General features: G+C 41.2%; 1 protein-coding gene across 1 annotated transcript; it reads right to left on the bottom strand.

Annotated features, from left to right (window-relative positions):
• Positions 1–11,729: 11,729 nt before the first annotated feature.
• Positions 11,730–18,185, bottom strand: LOC118222221 (hemopexin-like). Its single transcript, XM_035407626.1, has 10 exons — positions 18,033–18,185; positions 17,323–17,345; positions 16,665–16,766; positions 16,090–16,253; positions 15,464–15,617; positions 14,380–14,589; positions 13,633–13,719; positions 13,304–13,434; positions 12,940–13,087; positions 11,730–12,547 (listed from the first exon to the last, which is right to left on the bottom strand). The coding sequence occupies exons 1-10, from the start codon at positions 18,095–18,097 to the stop codon at positions 12,327–12,329; spliced, it is 1,305 nt and encodes a 434-aa protein (XP_035263517.1). The 5' UTR covers positions 18,098–18,185; the 3' UTR covers positions 11,730–12,326.
• Between the last annotated feature and the right edge of the window lie 1,685 nt (positions 18,186–19,870).

Here is a 19,870-nt window from a genome sequence, read left to right as displayed (position 1 = left end):
CTCTAGTGGGGAGCTGTGCAATGTGCATGTCCACTTTTTCCAAACTGAAACAGAGACCATGGACGAGGGGCCACAGGACGGTGTATCAATTCAGTGTAAGGATTTATTTGATCATGTCAGGGTCACAAAACTGTAAGGATTTAGATTCTGTCACAGGAAAGGAAAACCCATGTTTATCTGACTTCATTCATTTTTAAAACTTGTAATCGGAATGCTTGCGACATTTTTATAGTAAGAGTGGAGAAAGGTGCTATAGAAACATGATATGCCCAGAGATCACCTGATGTGTATGCTTTAGTGCTGGACAGAATACCTGCATCTTGGAGTCCATGCCTGGCACCAGCACCGCATCTGGCTTAGTCTCAGAGGTTTGGGGAACTTGTTTTTAACTTATGACAAACTCAGAGGTCTAGAACTTTTGCAGATACAGATGGCATAGGCCTGAGGATGACTCAGTGCTCATCGGTTAAATGACTTTGATAACAAGTTCCAGTCTTATCTGATTGGTACTCAGAGGTCTTGTGACTTAGAATCTATTGCTAGAAATGCAGAGGTCCCTGGCAGCTTGTACCTAGCTCTGAGTGATGTGTGGGAGTTGTCTCCAAAATTCATTCACACATATTACATGTAGAAATAATTTCACTAGACTTAAGGTTTTTATTTTATGTAACTAACACCCAGTTAAACCCACCCACTGAAATTCTGGCATTTAGCCAAGGGGGAAAGCAAGCCAATTTCAGGACAGGCTTTTATACTTTTTCTGTAAGAATCATTTTAAAATATTTTTTTAGCTGTTTGTGAGTGCAAAAAAGTATTAAAACACACATCAGCAAAGATTTCACATATTTAAGTTTCCTGGACCTTTAATGATGACAGTGGCACCAGGAGAACTGTTAAGCAGATTCTCCAAAATGACTATGGGACCTATGGTACCAGGAGAACTATTAAGCAGATTCTCCCTGAATGTTTCTTTGGACTTCCCTTAAATGCAATCCTGAGTGGGCCTTTGGCATTATACACTTCCCTTTGTATGCCCAAATAAGGTCTGGACAGGAACAGTCCTGTAACACTCTCCCCCACCACCAAGAGACACCCCTACTCCTCCTTGAAAAGAGAAATTCCCCCATAATCTAGTGATTACTAAGATTCTTTGTATGTCAGAGTGTGATCTTATGATTGTATTTTCCTAGATACTTTTCTATGGAGGTCCCTCTGTGATCCAGACACTAATGTAGGCATATATATCCAAATATACAGTAAATGTCCTCTACTTTCCTATCCTTTACTTTCCCATTCCACTTTTCCATCTCAAAAACAGCTCAGTATTCCTGTCTATATCCAGCAAACAGTATCCCCTGCATTTCAGTTGATATTGTTCACAGTCCACCAATTCTATCATCATTCCCAGTTATTTACATGCACATAAATATGATATTTCTTTTTTCCATAATGTGGACATTGGTCAGTCCAGGTCCAAAGGAATTTGTGTTTGGTTTCTCGTGCTGAATGGAAACCTTGATCATACTGTAAAAGTTAAGATAAGGATAACCGTAATTCACAAGTGTTTCCTAAAGGGTTAGTCTGCATTTTTAAACCCACGTCCACTTGAGCTACTCATCATGAATTATCCTATGAATTCTAAGTTATATTAACCTCTGGACTACAAGCATATAATTGAGCATGTGCATAAAATTGAATGGAAAAGACTAAGTCAATGATGTTTAGTTTAAAAAATCACTCAGCAATGTAGGCCTGTTAACTATATGGCACACACTGTGCCTTGGAAAAAAAAGCCCCCCCCCCCCCCCCCCCCCTAAAAGAAATAAATCTCTTTCTGCCCCCCCAATCACAGCAGTCTAGATCTGGGAGTGGCTACAATGTTTGTGTGTTTGCATGTATGTATGTGTATGTATACCCCACATTTATGCATTACTGTAATCAGTTACTCAGTACAAAAAGAAATGATATCTGAAGGTGAAAAAACACAGGGCCAAGCTACTTGAAATAATTTAGCACCATTGCTTTGGAATATGGTATGTTAAATTTGTGTGAACTAAAATGGCCAATATTGCTATTTGTAACTAGGCCTAATTTTGATATCAGTACTTTTAGTGGCAGGCCTAAATTTTGCAAATGTGAATGACAGTGCTTTGTATATGTAAGTAACTTGGCATTTTTGGACTTTGAATATGTGTTATTTCTTCAGATAAGACTTACAGGAATTTTTTTTATAACTTCCTTCTGCAAAGCATATTTACAACGGAATATCTATGATGGTATCACTACAGAAAGTGAGTCTGTGTTTTTTTTCTTATTCCCAACCTACCCTAATAAAATATCTAAATAACCCATATTTAACACCACAGCACACTTTTCATTAGTATTTAGAGTATTTTGTTCATAGATTTCATGATACAGTATGTGCCCAGCGTACACACTAATATTACTAAAAGCCCCAAAATAAAGAGGCAGAGGGGAAATGGATTGGTTGTTAATTTTATTTGTGAACAACTCAATAAAGGTTGGTTGTTAAAACATAAAATAGCCACTGCTGCTGTGTGAGACAATTTCGTCTGAGGATGTGTGTATGTGTATCTGTGTGTGTGAGTGTGTGTGTGTGTGTGTGTGTGTGTGGTATGGGTGTTTGTGTATGTGTGTCATGGTTCCGGCTCTGCACCACTTATTCCCTGTTTCATGTCTCATGTCCGCACTGGATTCTTAATTGAATTATTGGTTTCCCATGTTCCACACTTGTCTGCTTCTTTCCTGTGATTGTTTTCACCTGTTACACTGTGTATTTAAGTTCCTGGTTTTCCTGTGTTCAATGCATGGTCTTTGTGTTTTCCTGTATGTAGTCCTAGCTGCTAGTCCCCCATATCTAGTTTTTGCTTCCCGTGCTCCTTGTTCCAAGTCAATTGCTTTTGTTTTACTGGTTTAAGTCTTCAGTAAAGACTTATTATTGTAATTGGCTCTGCTATCTGTGTGATCTCAATACCTGGGTTTGAAATCTTCTTTGAGCCCTGACAGTGTGTGTGTGTGTGTTTGTGTGTGTGTACATGTCTGTGCATGTGTATGAGTACCTACAGTGTGTGTCAGTGTGTGTTTGTGTGTGTATGTATGTGTGGGTGGGTGTGTACTGTATGTCTGTGGGTGTGTATGTGTCTTTGGATGGTTGCCTATGTGTGTGTGCATGGGTGTACTATGTGGATGTGTGTATGTGTACTGTGTGTGGGTTTGTGTACAGTATAGTTGTGTACTGTGTGCGTGTGTGGGTATGTGTGTATGTTTATGTGTACTGTCCGCGTGAGTGTGTGTGACAGGGCCTCCAGTACAGAGCTCTTGCCAGAGCTCTGGTCTCCAATCACAGCGATGGCGGGCAAGGCCAGGTCTTTCTCGATGCCGATCACTCTGAGGGAGTCAATCAGGTCTATGTAAGGCCGCACCTTTTCATCCAGGTGGCTGTGCAATACTCCGTAGGTACCATGGCCTACAGAGACAGTGAACTACAAAGCCCATATGTTCACCTCAGAGTGACTCACTTAACCACGGTCCCTACCACAGCGTTCCTGCAACAGTATTGGCTTACTGTAAATTCGAAATGCGCAGCCTTCAATAAAACGGAGGTTGCTGTTGTTTCGCTCTCTCTTTTCCATGCCTCTCTCTTCCATTTTCCTCTCCCTGGACTCGCCACCCTTCTCCCGTCTCCCTCTCGTGTGAGGCCACATGCCAGGAAGAGTTCGCAAGGCCTACAACAGAGCACGGCCCGAATATCCTTGGCTACCGGCTGCTGGAGGAACGAGGTGCTCCGAAGCGCTCCTATGATTAGAGGTGGTTGAAGAACCAGGAGAGCCACGCACGGCCGACGCATCCTGCAGAGCGAGTCCCAAGAAGCAAGCGACTAGCGGAGGAACGTGTTTTGGAACAGAAAGGGTGACCAGTTTCCCCTTTCCACCACAACCTCCACAGACTTCACACTGGAACCCAGGAAACATTTTCTAACAACCAACCCAAAGCAAAGGACACTCAAGTAAGGCTGTAAATCTCGGCTTAGTATAATTAGCGACGGACCAAATGTAGCCACATTTATGATTGGATGTGTGTAACTGACCGTTATTGTGTTTTAATGATAAATGTAAACATTCTATATGTTCCCTTGGCTCTAAGCCATCCACCGCGCTCCGTTAGTTTTAATATATGTCAGGCACAGGACATATCTTGCGTGTTATCTATTTTAATTACTAACCGGTCATAACAGGGCATGTTGATCTCTATCAGACACACATAGATAGCTATTCAGTTACCCTGTATCTGTTTGGTATGCTTCATACACCATTGTTTCTCACTAGCTTTGTCTAGATTCAAAAACCTCTCCATTCATACTCCTACTTGTTCCTTTGTTCTCTGTGAATACATTCTCTGTGATCCGCCGTACATAACCCCCCACGTAGGAGAACATTCAACACTCCTCACTCACATGCTCACATGCACACACACTCGTGCACTCATAGTTTGGTATACATCTTCATAGAGAATTGTGCTTTGCCTTTTCGGTACTTTGTGTTTAATAAACTTCATTATATTTACACAGTTGTCTGTATTTATATTATCCTTGTGTTGAATTGAGTCAGCCGCTGCTAATCCAAAGAATTTAATAGAATACCTTAGCTAAATCATTTATATGAATTTAGTATTAGCTGAATGTATATTATGATTTGGTTAAGATAGACTATTATTGTGTAATAATAATTAATTTAGGTTTTACTTTAAATTACCAATTTATAGTTTGTATATTTAAAATTATGAGACTGATTATTAAATGCTGGCACCACCTGTGAGGATATTGATATCTTCTGCAGTTTGGTGCCCCACTATGAGAAATAGCGGCATGTCCCCTACAGCTCCTTTCATCTGCTGACTGACATGATGAGAAAGAAATAAACAGAAATAAATTGATAGATGTGACCACTTCTACAGTTGCAGACATAATCTCAGCCTGGGAAAGCATGTTCAGCTTTTTAGAACAATTTTGAATGGGCAGAAAATACCTCACCACTCTTTCACAGCTTTACTAGCATCTTCATAGGTTGCTTCAGGACTGGTCATTGATTTAATCTGAAATGTAAAAAAAAAAAACATGATGACTGACCTTTTGTGTTGGGGTCAATTTAGACCCTTTTTCAAGTTAAGATATGTCATAAATACCATGTAGCTTGTTTTATTGGAACCAGGCTTCATGATATCCTCTAGAATAATTATATGAACAATACAAAATCAGATTTCAGCAATTTAATGAATTTTGAAAATCTCACTAAAATTTTGTTACATCTGTGGTGTTATGGGTCAAATTTTACCCAGCAAGGAATAATGGTTGGTGATAGTAAAGCATATAGCATTAAAAAGTTATGGATAGTTCTGTTGATCAGATTTGACCCAAACAAAATTGTCCTTGTTATCTATCCCTAAGTAGATGGTGAGTATGATCCTGACCATGACAGAAAGACCTCAGATGAGGAGGGCAGCCCCAACGAGACAGATGCTCAGAGCCATGACATCTCCATGTCAAAACTGACAATATATAATGTCCTCATGAAAGGCAAGGCAGAGCACAAACTCTGAACATAATTAAAATGACCCTAGGATGTGCATCTGCCATTTCCCAGTCTTTTTGGTCCAGTCTTGATGTCAGTTAGCCCACTGGAGTCTTTTCCTCTTGTAAACAACACATAGCAAGGGCTTTTTCTCAGATACACGTCCTTTTAGACAAGCAGATCATAGTTGCTGTTTCACTGTAGTCAGGGGAACTGGTTTCTCACTTGTTACATTGAGCTGTGTGGTGCAGTTTTACGATGCTTTATCTCACTAGACCACATGATATATTTGTCTTCTGCCTCTTGATCTTACTGGTCTTCTCCTGTTAATGTTTACTAACCATCAGCTGGAACATTCTGAGTGTGTACTGAACACTGCATCTGGAAATCTTAAGTTTCTTTGCTGTATTCACTGGAAATAACCTTCTTGCCACAATGTTTACTTGGCACCACACAACGCCTTCTTCTTTGCCATATTTCTTGCCACTTTAGTGCCCAATATACTTGGACTACAGGCTAAAGGTATTAGGCTTTCAGGGGTTTAAAAAATTGATGGTTAGACTTCTAGTAACTCATTGTAATGAAAGCCAAAGGAGGCTATTTTGAGGAAAGTCATCTTTTTGTGTTATTGTTGGCAGAAATTGAAAAAAAAGTTTGTACTTTGATTTGTTATTCAATAAATGTGCATATATTAACTGAATTCTTTTTTTACCATTTTATTTAAATTGCAGGCAGTCTAATACTTTTGGCCTGTACTGTAGGTCTGAAAAGTGACCAGACCTATGCAAGAACTGTGCATACATGGGATCTGCAAGAGACCGCTGCAGCACATGGCCTATGATTTAAATATACTGTTTCTAAAAGGTACATCATGTACGTTAGTTTAACTACACCCAGCTGTCCTCCAGTGCAGCATGTAGAGTGACTTGTCCCGTTATATTTATGACAAATTAAATATGAATGATAAACTTGATAGAAATTAATATGAACTCTGGCCTGAATTCCTCAAGATGAGGAACTGCTGGCACAACTGATTTTTCCCCCACAAACATTCATGTAGCATAAACACACACCCTGGGCGTTGTCGTCACAACCTAACAGGCTGTCTAACCAGAATCACAAGGCTTGCATAATTGTTTGTTTGCCCCAAATGGCATAAATATTGATCCTGTGTAAAATATTACAGATTGTAGTATTATTAATGCTGTTTATTTACTAGCAGATATACATTACTTTGTTACCATAAGAGTATGAGAAACAACGGTTCATAGCTGGTTATCAGACTTGAAACCTCCAAGAATGACTCAGTCAGCAGGGACTGGGATGGTCCAAGCCCCGGGTAGGCCCTTGGGTTAAAGGATTGACTCTCTGTGACTAGGCACTGCATTTGCCCTGGAGTATTCTGTGGTGGAACACAGTGGGCATCACCCTGCCAGAGATGGATTAAAGGCAGCCACAAATTCTGTAGAAAAAATAAATGGAAAAAATCCAAAAGAATTCAACAACCACTGAACATTGACACCAGCCAATGTAATAAATGGGCAGTAAAAAGTGAAACAAAGCAAGGCTGCAGGAGTGTTTTTTGGACTTCATCTATTCCTGCTTTACCCACCTTACCATTGTAAGAATCGCCTCAGCCACACCAAACAGAAGTATCTGAGTGGCAAAGTAATGCATGTAGTTTTACCGCGTGCTACCAGAATGGGATTCATTTAATGTTATCTTGATGATCTGACTCCAAAATAACGTTTTAACATTTCCTCTGTTCTAACAGTTGTACATAGGAGGAGGCTGAAAATGCTATCTATTTTGGCTTGTGCTGGCTTGTGTAGCCTACAGTAACACCATGTGTATCTTGCAACAGCACTAGTGTATAAGCAAGTGACTATGGGGTGCAGACATCCTGAGTCTCACTGGTGACATGCTTGCCTGTGGGACAGTTCAGTGAAAGCACAGTTAACATTGACCCACAGTAGGGCATGCGGTCAGCGTAGTCAAGGCAGGCACAGGGCAATGCAGCTTTCTCTTGCTTATCTGGACTTCATTCTGTTCAATGCACAAAAAATATGACTGCAATCAGGCAGAGGAAAGTACCGTGGTAAAAGCTGATCTCAAAGTACGGAAGTTCTCTGCCTTGAGAGGCGTGTCTTACCCAGTCCCTTCAGAACCACAAACCTCAGCATTCATCAGCATTTTATATATGACCAAAAAAGGTAAAAACATGTCGTATAATAAATAAGGGCATGTGGGCCAACTGTGTGCACCCTAACTGCGTATCCTTAGCCTACAGCAGGCATGTCCAAAGTCCGGCCCGGGGGCCAATTGCGGCCCGTGTTCAAATTTCCACCGGCCCGCAGCCTCTGTCATAAAATCAATAATATGCGGCCCGCCAGCACTGTTGACCACAGTATAAAATACACGCGTACAAAAAAGCTATTTTATATTTCACCAGAAGATGGCAGTAGACCTGTGGCCGCACTCTCGCCGCGTGACCGTTGTGTGATCCTTTCCAGCCCATTTCTAAAATGGCGACTGTAACTAAAAAAAGGAAAGTTGACAGCGAGGGCCACCGCTTCCAGGACAAGTGGAAATTGGAGTATTTTTTCACTGAAATACGAAACAACTGTGTCTGCCTAATTTGCCAAGAGACTGTGGCTGTTTTCAAGGAATTCAATATCAAGAGGCACTACCAGACGAAACATGCTAACTACGACAAGCTAACTGGGAACGAACGCGGCAAAAAATTTAAGCAACTGGAAGCTGTTTTAACGGCACAGCAGCGCTTTTTCACAAGAGCCCGTGAGTCAAATGAAAATGCCACAAAGGCGAGCTACGAGGTGGCAACGCTGATTGCCAAGCACTGCAAACCTTTTACTGAGGGTGAATTTATTAAAGACTGCGTGATGAAAATGGTGGAGAAAATTTGTCCTGAGAAGAAGCATGAGTTTGCCAATGTTTGCCTGGCTCGTAACACTGTGGTACGGAGAATTGAAGACATTTCATCTGATATTAAGATGTTTGGCTCCACATACTTGTGCGAGAAGACATTCTCAGTTATGAACATTAACAAGAACCGCGTGAGGACGAGACTAAGTGACTCTCACCTGCGTGACATCTTGCGCATCAAAACCACTGTTTTTGAGCCAGACCTGGCCTATTTACTGCAGACGAGATCTCAGTATCACCCTTCACATTAGTGCAGGCAAGTTATTTGTTTAGTCTTCTGAGGTGAATAAATTCTAAAATCTCAGTGAATTGATTTTTTTTTTGTGATGATCAAAACCACAGTTTTGAATATGCACTGAGTCTTTTCAGTCCGTGTATCATTTGTTCTTTTGTTTTTCAATTGACAATCAAACCGGGTCTCGTAAACCCGACAAATTAAATATTAAAATCAAATGCGGTCCGGCAGCCCGTTTTTCCATTTCGTATTTTTGATCCGAGTCTAAAATTGAAATAATGAAAAACACGGCCTTTTTCGTTTTTGATATCCGATTCAAAATCAAATAGCATATTTTCGTTTTTTGAGTTTTGATGGTCAATTGAAAAAGGAAAGAACGAGTGATACAAGGATTCATATAGCCCTCAATGTTTTGTACTTCTGAATAAGATAACTGTTAGTGTTATTTTCCTATTCACATGTTTTGAATTTAGAAGTTTACAGTGAGCATTTAATAGTGAATAATATGTAATGTTTCAAATGAACCTAGATATGTTTAATCTTCTCGAAAGTTTTTTTTTTCCAGACAGACTTTTTCTTCATTTTATGTGGTCTTCAAATATGAAAGGCAGAGTGATTTTGATAAAAACTTCTTTAGATTTATTTGTGTTCTGTGTGAAGAAATGAAAAGTATGCCATTTGCAATAGAAATTTCATAAAATAGTTCATTTGCATTTAATGTTAATGGTTCAAAGAATGTCAAGCTGAATGGTCGGCCCCTACACATTTTCACCTCACCAAATCTGGCCCTCTCTGCAAAAAGTTTGGACACCCCTGGCCTACAGTAACAAACCAGTAATATTACCCTTGGCTCTGGGTACACATGATTGAATGGCACACAGGGTTTTATCTCTTGTTTCAGTACTTACTAGAATCCACCCAATGGTCTTTATAGCTTCCACTGAATGAATCTGCTTTGTGCGATCATATCAGAAGGGATTTTTGTGATGCCATTTTAGACAGGGAAAGTCTGTATTGGCTTTCACTTTCTGTTGTAATTTGTCCCATTCATATTTAAATGAATTTTTAGCACCACATCACACTTTTGATTCATATAGAAATTAGATGAGTATTTACAGTATTTCAGCTGTTCACAGAATTCATAATATGGGACAAACATACACACGAATATTTCTAAATACCCCAAAATAAAGAGGCAGAGGGGAAATGGATTGGTTGTTGTTTAGCTTTATTCATTCAGAATGCTGCGGCTCGTCTGGTCTTAAACCTCCCCAGACACTCCCACGTCACTCCCCTGCTCACTACCCTCCACTGGCTGCCTGTTATAGCTCGCATCAAATTTAAAACATTGGTCCTAGCATACCAGGCAGTCAAGGGATCAGCCCCAGCATACCTCCACAAGATATTCAAACCCTACATGCCAGCCAGATCCCTCCGTTCTGCTACCTCAGGACGCCTAGCACCTCCCCCTCTTCGCACCTGCACTTCCAGAACACGTCTCCTGTCTGTTCTGGCCCCACGATGGTGGAATGACCTCCCTGTGGATGTCAGAACAGCTGAGACACTGACCCATTTCAAACGACGACTGAAGACTCACCTCTTCAGGCTGCACCTCTCCCCATCCCTCCCTTCCCCCCTGTAAATGACTGTAAGCTTAGGGTTGTAACTAGGCAGCTGTTTCGTAGGTGACTTTAGGTGCATTAACTGTCTTAACTACTGCTTGTATTTTTTCCATAGACTGCGTTGTTGCCGTTCTCGTTGTGTTAGTGTTAATCAGTTTAACCTTCAGGGTCCAAGTTGGACTATGCGGTTGTTCCCTGCACTTGGACCGGTACTTCTCTCTAGGGGTTTCGTCATACTTGTTCCTGGTTATGGTTATACACTTTGTTGTACGTCGCTCTGGATAAGAGCGTCTGCCAAATGCCTGTAATGTAATGTAATGTAATATTTGTGAACAACTCCAGAGAGGTCAAACCGTTTGCATTGTTTATTTTTTTGTAAAAAGATTTTGACAAGTACATATAATTATTCCTGACTTTCTCTCTGATGGTGTACATTTCATGTCTGTGTGTGCTTGTGTGTGTCTATGTCAGTGGCTCTTCTCTTCTGCATTTAGTGGTCACAACCCAACAGGTCCTGGGATATCTTGCGGGGCTCAGGCAGGGCCTTGCTGGTGACCATGATCATGGGACTCTTGTACTCATAGAATTGGGACCCAATCAGCACCTTCACCCCAGTGGGCCCACAGATGGTGGCATCAATGACACGGGGGAAGGGCAGAGGGACCACCTCACCGACTGTATACTAGATGTTGAAGCATTGCTTCAGGGATATGTTTCCATTCCACCAGAAGAGCATTGGTGAGGTTATTCACTGATTGGATGATTAGGTCTGGCTCACTGTTGGCTTTCCAATTGATCCCAAAGGTGTTGGATGGGGTTGAGGTCAGGGCTCTGTGCAGGCCAGTCAAGTTCTTCCACACCGTTCTTGACAGAACCATTTCTAATTGGACCTTGCTGTGAGCCCAAACTGTTGGGGAAGCACAGAATAATCTAGAATGTGATTGAATGCTGTAGCGTTAAGATTTGCCTTTACTGGAACTAAGGGGCCTAGCCAAAACCAGGAAAAACAGCCTCAGAACAGAACAAGGGGTCTCCAGATATTATTGGTTATGTAGTGTATGTATTAAATATTCTCTGAGTACACATAACATGTACCAGTGAGTTGTTAATGTATTCATGAAGCATTAACTAATTTATGGTAATGTTTTTATAAACCATTTTTAATGTATTTAACTATTAACTGAATACACGACACATGCCAGTTGTTAATGTATTCTTAAATTATTAACTAATGTCAACTACTACATTAATGTTAGTTTGTGTACTCTAATTGTAAAGTGTTACCAAATAGACATTCATGTTTCCATAGAAAAATAGCACAAATTAAATAGAATGCAATATATTTTTCAGATTTTATTAGTTTCTTTGAAAATACAATAGGCCAGGTGGACAGGAAACATTGCAACTGTGGGATGAAGGGCGTTACAGTGTCAAGAGGGAGCTGGAGCCATGGAGAACCTACACATCACGATAAATCTACTACTCTGAGTGCATGTGTGTGTGTGGTTGTGTGTGCATGAGTTTGAGCATGTGTGCGTATGTATGTAAGTGAGCGTGAGCATCTGTGATTGTGTGTGTGTTACTGCCACCGTTCCCCATTTTCATCTGCTGTGACTCCCTATGCAGACAGACCCGTTAGATAGAAAGAATCAGTTTTGGTCAGGTTACACAATGGCTGCTTTTGTGCATGCAGGAACATATTTTGTAGGCCAAAGTCCTTCAATGTAATTCTGCAGGAATGTGATTTTTCTGTGTGCTTTTGACATGACCAAGTCCTCTAACTCTAGTCGGACATTCGGGATCTGAAAAGCAGTACCATCTGATTCACAACCTGGCTTTTTGAGAGGCTTTTCATTGAAACCATATTCCCTGAAATTCGCCCCTCATATCTAAGGCTCCCTCTTCCCTTTCTCGCCTGGGTTTGCTGCCTTAGTTTCAGCACCCTAGCATTTCCATAGGTACTTTGTGGGCTTCTGGTTGCATTTTGCTCATGGCCATGAGCGTGGGGCTCTTATATTCAAAGTACTCTGTTCCCACATACACCCTAACCCCATGGGGACAGCATGCAGCTGCATCAATTCTAGGGAATGGATGGGGAATGTCCTTAGTCACATTCCGTGGGGTGGCTGACAGGTCAATATCCTTCATATGTTGCCCTGTAGGAGGCGAGAGAGAGAGAGAGAGAGAGAGAGAGAGAGAGAGGGAGAGAGAGGGAGAGAGAGGGAGAGAACACTTATACTACATATATAATTATATAATATATATAATTTCCAGAATGTATTCAAACTGCACATTTATATTTATCAAACTGTACATATTATTATTATTATTATTATTATTATTATTATTTGAAGCTGTAGTATTAGTGTTTCACTATGGCACTATGGGGGATTCTGTTAAGATTCTGTTTTACTACAGTATCAGGCTGGTGTGGATTGCACTGTCAAGTTCACCAGGTAAATGTTAATGAGTGGGTAAGAACAGGTGTGCAAAGTTGTTAATGGCCAGAGAAGTGATCGCTGATGAGAGTACTAGTAAAAGTCGGTACCTTGTATGACGTGCACAGTGTGCTCATTTGGACAGACAAAAGCAGCATCCACGTGGCCTTCAATCCCCAACTCCTCCTTCAGGGGTTTGGGGTACCCCTCAACAAGAGCGTACGGTGCTTCCTTTTTGTAGATGTAAACTGAATCATCCTATTAACAGACAATGAATAATGCTTTACCACTATGATACATTTACCACACATACTTAGAAGCACATTCAGATAAACAGACAGACACACACTAACACACACACACATGCGCTTAGAAACATGCATACACACATACACTGATCTAGACACACCCACTTCTACACATACACACACTCTCTCTCTTTCTGATGATATTGTAGTCTCTAACCCAGCTCACCTTGATTATATATAGCTTTCCATCATGGAAGAAGACTGCATCCACATCGCCGTGCACCTCCTTCCAGTTGGCATCGATGGAGAAGGAGTACCAACCATGGTGATCGGAGTCCAGATGCGAATACATTTCACCTGACCGACACAGGTAAGTTTTAATGTGTGTTTATTCGGTCAATTCAGCAAATCGCCAAGCAACTACTTCATGCGAATGCGTGTGAAACCATTTCCCAACCATCATGTCTTTCTCTCTAGATCTTTTCTTTGAGAGACAAAGAAAGAGAGAGGCCGTTTCTAATTGAGAGAAAGAAAGAACAGGCAACAGCAACTCACCTCTGAAGGCATAAATTTTTCCTTTGCCATCCGAAGCGACGCCATCCAGGTGAGGGTCAGTGCAATTTACAGTGTCGCTACTATGGCCTACAGAACGACAATAAGGTTTAATCGTAGAACACTATGCGTGTTCTTACTGTACTATGAGCGTGACCAAGTTAACCATATGGTACCATGAACAAGTTTGACAGATAAATCAGTGTCACTTTGCTTATGAACCAACAGTCAGTTTCAAGCAATTCAAGATAACACAAACATTGATTAAAAAAAAAAAAAAACAATAGCTAAAATCCTGCTAGAATGAATCAAATTGCAAGTTTTGGCACTCAAAATAAAGCCAGATAAACAGACTTTTGCTACTATGCAGGATATGGGCCACAACAGGATCTGCTCCTGCTGTCCTGAGCTTTTGGGGGCCCCCACCCCCTCTGAGAGATTGTGAATGCTTAACAGCAAAACGGGGGTGGGAACAGAGAGGTGGCGTTCGTGGCCCGAGGTGGTGGGGTGGATGGGGGTTGGATTGTGATCATGGAAGGGGGGATGGGGGCGATTTGGGGAGTTTTTTCAGGCTGTGTTTATGAGGCAGGGCCCTATGCAGTGCGTACCATGCGTACACAACAGGGTCATGTCCAGTGACAGGGCCACTGAAAGCTTTCCCATTTTACCCCCCTTATGTGCGGGCCTCCAGGTACTCATGCCATGCAACCATATGTGAGCGATGAACGTCAACACAATCAGTCCACGTACCCTCCTTGCACTTGGTGAAGTAGTAATGGGTAGTCTTGGGGTATCGCGGTTCCACGTGTCCTGTTAATGGGTGGAACCTGGTGAAGTTGTGTCCATGGAAACAGTAGTAGCGGTTCAGCCAACGAAGTGCGGCGGTGCAGTGCGGCAGGTGAGGCCACTGCTTCTCCTCCACTGTATGGTTTTTAATATCGTAGTAGTACAATTTGTCTCCTAGGAAATGAGAGGAAAACACATGATCAGTTTTTACTTTTTTTTCCATTGGGTAGTATTGACCTGTCTCAGCTGGTTAAATCTACTCCAGGGACAGATGTGGATCCAGGCCTGACAAATTCCATTCAAACAGCACCATGCTTTAGTTTAAATTCAACGGTTGATCAATCTACAGTCAAGGTAATAGATTTTATTATATCACCTTTTTTAAGTTGGTAAAACCAATTGAAATATATATTTTTTTTAAATGTGAAAATTTGTTCTTGCGTGTTGTATATGTATGCATATGTGCTTTTTTAAATGAAACCCATTAGAAAAGCACATCAGTAATGGTCATATCCCTACCCCATAGCACCCCCACATTTTGAGGTAATGCAATTTTTATGATTTTAGGACATACATTTTGTGGTTTTATGTTTCTGTTTTTGGACCTTGTTCTGAATATAATCCACATTTATTTAAAATTTGTACTTTTGGTTTTCTGTTAGCAAGGTATAGTGAACTTATGCCATTGTTGGTATAGTGAACTTATGCCATTGTTGTGTGACATTTTAACCATGATTTCTCGTGCGTTTCCAGAAAAGCTCTTCCATCCTTATCTGAAACATTTCACCGTGGCCCAGTCAATGATTGAACTTTGCTAACTGAGCAAGAGTATTTGCAGTTTAGTGAGAGTGTGCTCACCCCTGAATAAGATGACTGTAGCGTGGGTTGGGTTAGCATCGGTTTAGCATTATGAGTGTGCATGCTCTGTTAGACGGTATCAGTTGAGCTCGCCCTTGAAGATGATGAATTTAGTGAGGATTGGTTTACTGTATGTTTAGTGCTGAGTGTGTGTTTTCTCAGGATGTTTTTGTGGAGAGTCTGCGCTCACCCTTGAAGAAGATGACTGAGTCTGTTTTACACTCCCCTTTGGGGCACTCGACGGCAGCATCCAGGTGGTCGGGAATCCCGGGGAACACATCCTTGATATCTTTCGGGTAGTCTGGTTCCAGGGTGTGGTTGGAGTAGCTGAAGACCTTTTCATTCTGCAGCGTGAGTGCAAAGAGAGGGGTTTATGGTATTTTGAGTTTTTGAGCCTTAGCTCAACGTAATAAAACTGCACCGTTAGCTATTTTTACATTTGCGTATACATACATTTTTAGAACAAGACCATATTTCATATAATCCCAGTAATGGATTGAAAACCCAATTTGTTATTTTAAATATGCATTTATGATGAACGGACATTCAGTTTTACTAATATTTAGGTCTCAAGAAGGTCTCAAAGAAGCATGAAGAGAAAAGGGCTTATGAAATGTGCCAAGAAGAGGGGGCTGAAAAGCTAGAGACACCTTGTGGAATGTACTGTGAAACCAAGAAGAGGAGAGAGATGGACGGTGACAACGAAGGAGGTAGTTTATAAAACATCAAGAAGAGGGACAGACAGGGACAAGGAGAGAGGTTAATGAATTGTACCAAAAGGAGGTTTGACCAAAGAAAGAAGTTAGCGGTCAGTACCAGGAAGAAGAACATGTGGTCATGGCTATGGTCTTCGGGGTCATCCCCACTGTGCATGCGGAAGGCTGCGTCCACATGCCCGAGGTGATGGTCGTCGTCCATTTCGTTGAAGGTCCCATTGGAGAGCTCAGCAGGTCCTCGGAAGCCCCTCCACAGGTAGTGACCTGGAAAAAACCAGACAACAGACCTGAGGCCAGTACCATTTCTACCAGAAATACAAAATACAACACGCATTACATTCGGAATTCATTTTCATTTTACTGATCAATCTGAGATCAGAGGGGTTAATAAAAAAAGGCTTTTTATTAACTTTATCCCTATCAGCTTTTCCAAACATGATGTGCATACCACTTCATAAGGAGCACTGGAAACAAAAAAAAACACTTACGGACAACAATAAAGACAGCAAGCACAATTGAATGTAAAAAGAAAATACAGTTAAAAAAAGGGCAGACTAATGTAAATGTTTATACCCTGAGCAGTAAACTACTCAGGCATGTGCAGGGAATATAAGTTAAATTCACTGATGACAGTGATAATAGCCAGACTCAGTGTAAGGGTTTTTATCTTGGTACCTTTGAAGAAGTAGATGATGCCTTTCTCGTCAGGGGCAATGGCGTCAAACTCGATGCCTTCGCAGCGGTCAGGCAGGGCATCATGGTGGCCCTCATGGTGGTCTGTAAGAGCAGGTCAGATTTATGGTTATCCACACTTTTTTTTTCTTTTTCTTATTGTCATGTTTTTTGGATGTCATATATGTCGGTGTGCACCCTAACCGTACCACTACGTCTGCATCGCTGCACTCTGTGGAAATATCAATGCCTTTGAGGTATTTAGTCTGACCGCCTCAATTGCAAGGGAAAGCAATATTTGTTATTTCTGGGACATAGGTGACAGTTTTGGGTGAGGTGGTTCACGTTCATTTCAAATCATGCATTACATATATGATCAGTCAGCTATTGCATGTACCGTGAGAAGCATTCTGTGAGAATTGTTTGGCAAAGAAAGGAGCACAGGCTCCCTCTTGTGGCCAATAGATTTACAGAAGGGACATCTCGGCAGAAAGCAACTCCCTCATCCCCATACGTTTTTTATCGCACCATTAAAATGACTTAAGAACCATGAAGAGATCAAATAATAATATTCAAGAGGAATACTACTGCGTGTGTGCATTAGTGTGTATGTGAGATGTCACTAATCCAGTCAGGTAGGGATACCCCTGTCCACACTCACCCGCCATCATGATCTCCTGTTGCCTGTGAAGAGAAGAAAGTGATATTTTTCTGAATTTTGGGATCTATGAGGCTCCATCATTTCCGCCACAGTGAGTTTTTTCCAGTGCATTCGGCCTATCTGCTCAATGTTGGTTTCATTACTGAGCGCCTGTTATATCTGACATTTTGTATATTTTTACTACAGCAAATCAGGATAAAATCTAACACGTTGTTTCAGGATGCAACACCAGCACCGTATCTTGGATTTGAAGAAAAACATAAATACCCGCACCTCACGACATTGTTCTCAAAACAATGTCTATTGAAGGGCTTTGACCAAACTGGGCTTCACCAGGTTCCCATATCAAAATGCATGCAATTGTGAAAATGGCTTGTTTCATTTATTGTTCAAGGAACAATGCAAGAATGTACATGTACTTCATACCTATGCCAATTCTAACCATGCTCAGCTACTATGCAATCACTCAGATGCAAATACACTGCTTGTGTCAGTTTTATCCAGTTAACTCTAGTGTTTGTTGGACTGCTTTTGACAAGAAACAAATCAACACTTACATTCACTTTTTAAAGGACAAAATGTTGATTGAATCCAGAGATAAGGACAAGCCTAAATGTTGTTTGGATTCAGCCCAAAGTTTAGGACAAAATGTGATTAAATCCAGGACACAGAGAGTCTGTGTGAGAGCCTGGAGATGCGGTGGTACTCACACTGGGGTAGCACAGCTGAGGGCCAGACACAGGAGCAGGCACAGCGAGCGAGCGAGCAGCCTCATGCTGAGTGTCCTCTGGGTCCAGAAACTGGAGCGGAGAGAGCAGGAAAAGGTGCCTGATCTGGAGATTGACCGGGCTTTTATACTGGAGACCTGAGTGGGTGGCTCATCAGGACATCACTGATAGGGGGGTTGATACAGGCAAGAGACCTCTTCCACTGTTTACCCAGATTGTGTTTGTTTGGTAGGATGAGAGTAAAGGGACCATTGTACACAAAAGTCAAGCTATACAAAGATCACAATCCCCAAGGCCACGCTAAATTCATTACCCTCTAACTGAGAACCCATCACCTAAGCTATTATCCAATAGCCACTACAGACTATAATGGTGTGACCTTTTAAGACATTACATATACATTTAGGCATTAAGCAGATAGACTCTAACCCAGTTTTTTCCCATGAAAAACAGATTGGTGATGGGGGAGGTAAACATTGGCAAACACAGGTATGCCATCCTGCCAAGTTACGCCTTGGCGGGGGCATGCCCCATACCTATACAGCACCGAGAGTTTGGCACTTTTCATTTCAGGGTTCCCCACAGAAATAACCACAACAGCCACAGACACTCAGCCCTTAAAAACATTAAATTCTGTACATTCTGACCCCATTTCAACAGACAGAATTCATAAACAACTTCACATGTCCACACAATCAAGCCCCAAACTAAGGGGATTTCGCGTTTTCTCCTTCTTCTTCTTCTCTTTCTTCTTCTTCTTCTTCTTCTTCTCATTCTTATTTTTCCTGCCGCCTCTCCCACTAACAACATGTCTCCCCATTGGATATTTCACTGACACCAGCCAAATCTTCACCTACACGACCCAATCAAAAACGCGCATACACACGCAAAATACCCATACCTTTTTACTCTGAAACATTTCCAGTTTAAACAGCTAGTCTGCCTGTGGCCTAGTGGGCAAGGTTACAGTCTTGGGAACATGGGGTCGTAGGTTCAAACCCAGCTAGAAACACCTTTCTTTAAAGACATTGAAGAAACACAATGAGTAAAGTATTAAATATGTCATTTGAAAATGACTGAATAATAAAAAAAAATATGCACATTTGTTTTGTTGTTGCCTAAAGACAACTGGGAAGTGTCACGTTCAACCACCATGTTACTCCTTTAACCTGCTTCGACCCTCACTAATAATTGTCTACTACTTATCAATTATTGCTTTTGCACCATATCTACCCGCCGTTACTCACACATACAAAGACATACACCGTCAATAACTCATTCATTCAGACTGCCAAAATCCAGGCCTGCCATTAAAAGTATTGATATCAAAATGACGCCAAGTTACGGTACTACAAACAATAGCCTATAGGCTATCTTGCCTCACCGAAATTTAATAACATGTATTCCAAAGCAATGCTACCCAATATTTCCTCAATTCTTTCAAGTCACTTGGCCCTGTGTTTTGTAATCTTACCATATTACAATGTCATGCAAACTTTGTGTCAGACCAAAGTGTCAAATATTTCGTATTGCCTCATGGAACACATTGAAATTCATATAGAAAACTGCTGGTCAGTCACTACAGGAAGCACATTTCTCCAGAAAACATGTTTATACTTGCTTCTGAACTGAATTTGAGTAAATGTACAAGTGATTGTATATTTGCAATGTACAATAAATACATGTAAAATACATATTGTAGCCTACATACATACATAGAGAACTTCTTTATCCCCATGGGGACATTTCCCTCGCAGCATGTTACATTCACATTTACGAACAGACATTTATACCAAGAAACATACAATCATTCACGCAAC

Source organism: Anguilla anguilla, chromosome 3 (genome assembly GCF_013347855.1).
Source record: "Anguilla anguilla isolate fAngAng1 chromosome 3, fAngAng1.pri, whole genome shotgun sequence".
NCBI classification, from domain to species: Eukaryota; Metazoa; Chordata; class Actinopteri; order Anguilliformes; family Anguillidae; genus Anguilla; species Anguilla anguilla.
Note: the sequence above shows the minus strand (reverse complement) of the source record. Positions and strands in the feature narration are given on the sequence as shown.

Excerpts from the sequence above, each read along its gene's own strand:
- LOC118222221 (XM_035407626.1), bottom strand. The coding sequence starts at position 18,097 with ATGAGGCTGCTCGCTCGCTCGCTGTGCCTGCTCCTGTGTCTGGCCCTC. Across the intron at positions 14,590-15,463 it reads CTCAGTCATCTTCTTCAAGG|GAGACAAATTGTACTACTAC; the intron begins GTGAGCGCAGAC and ends CTCATTTCCTAG. Across the intron at positions 12,548-12,939 it reads CACTGTGCACGTCATACAAG|GGCAACATATGAAGGATATT; the intron begins GTACCGACTTTT and ends CGCCTCCTACAG.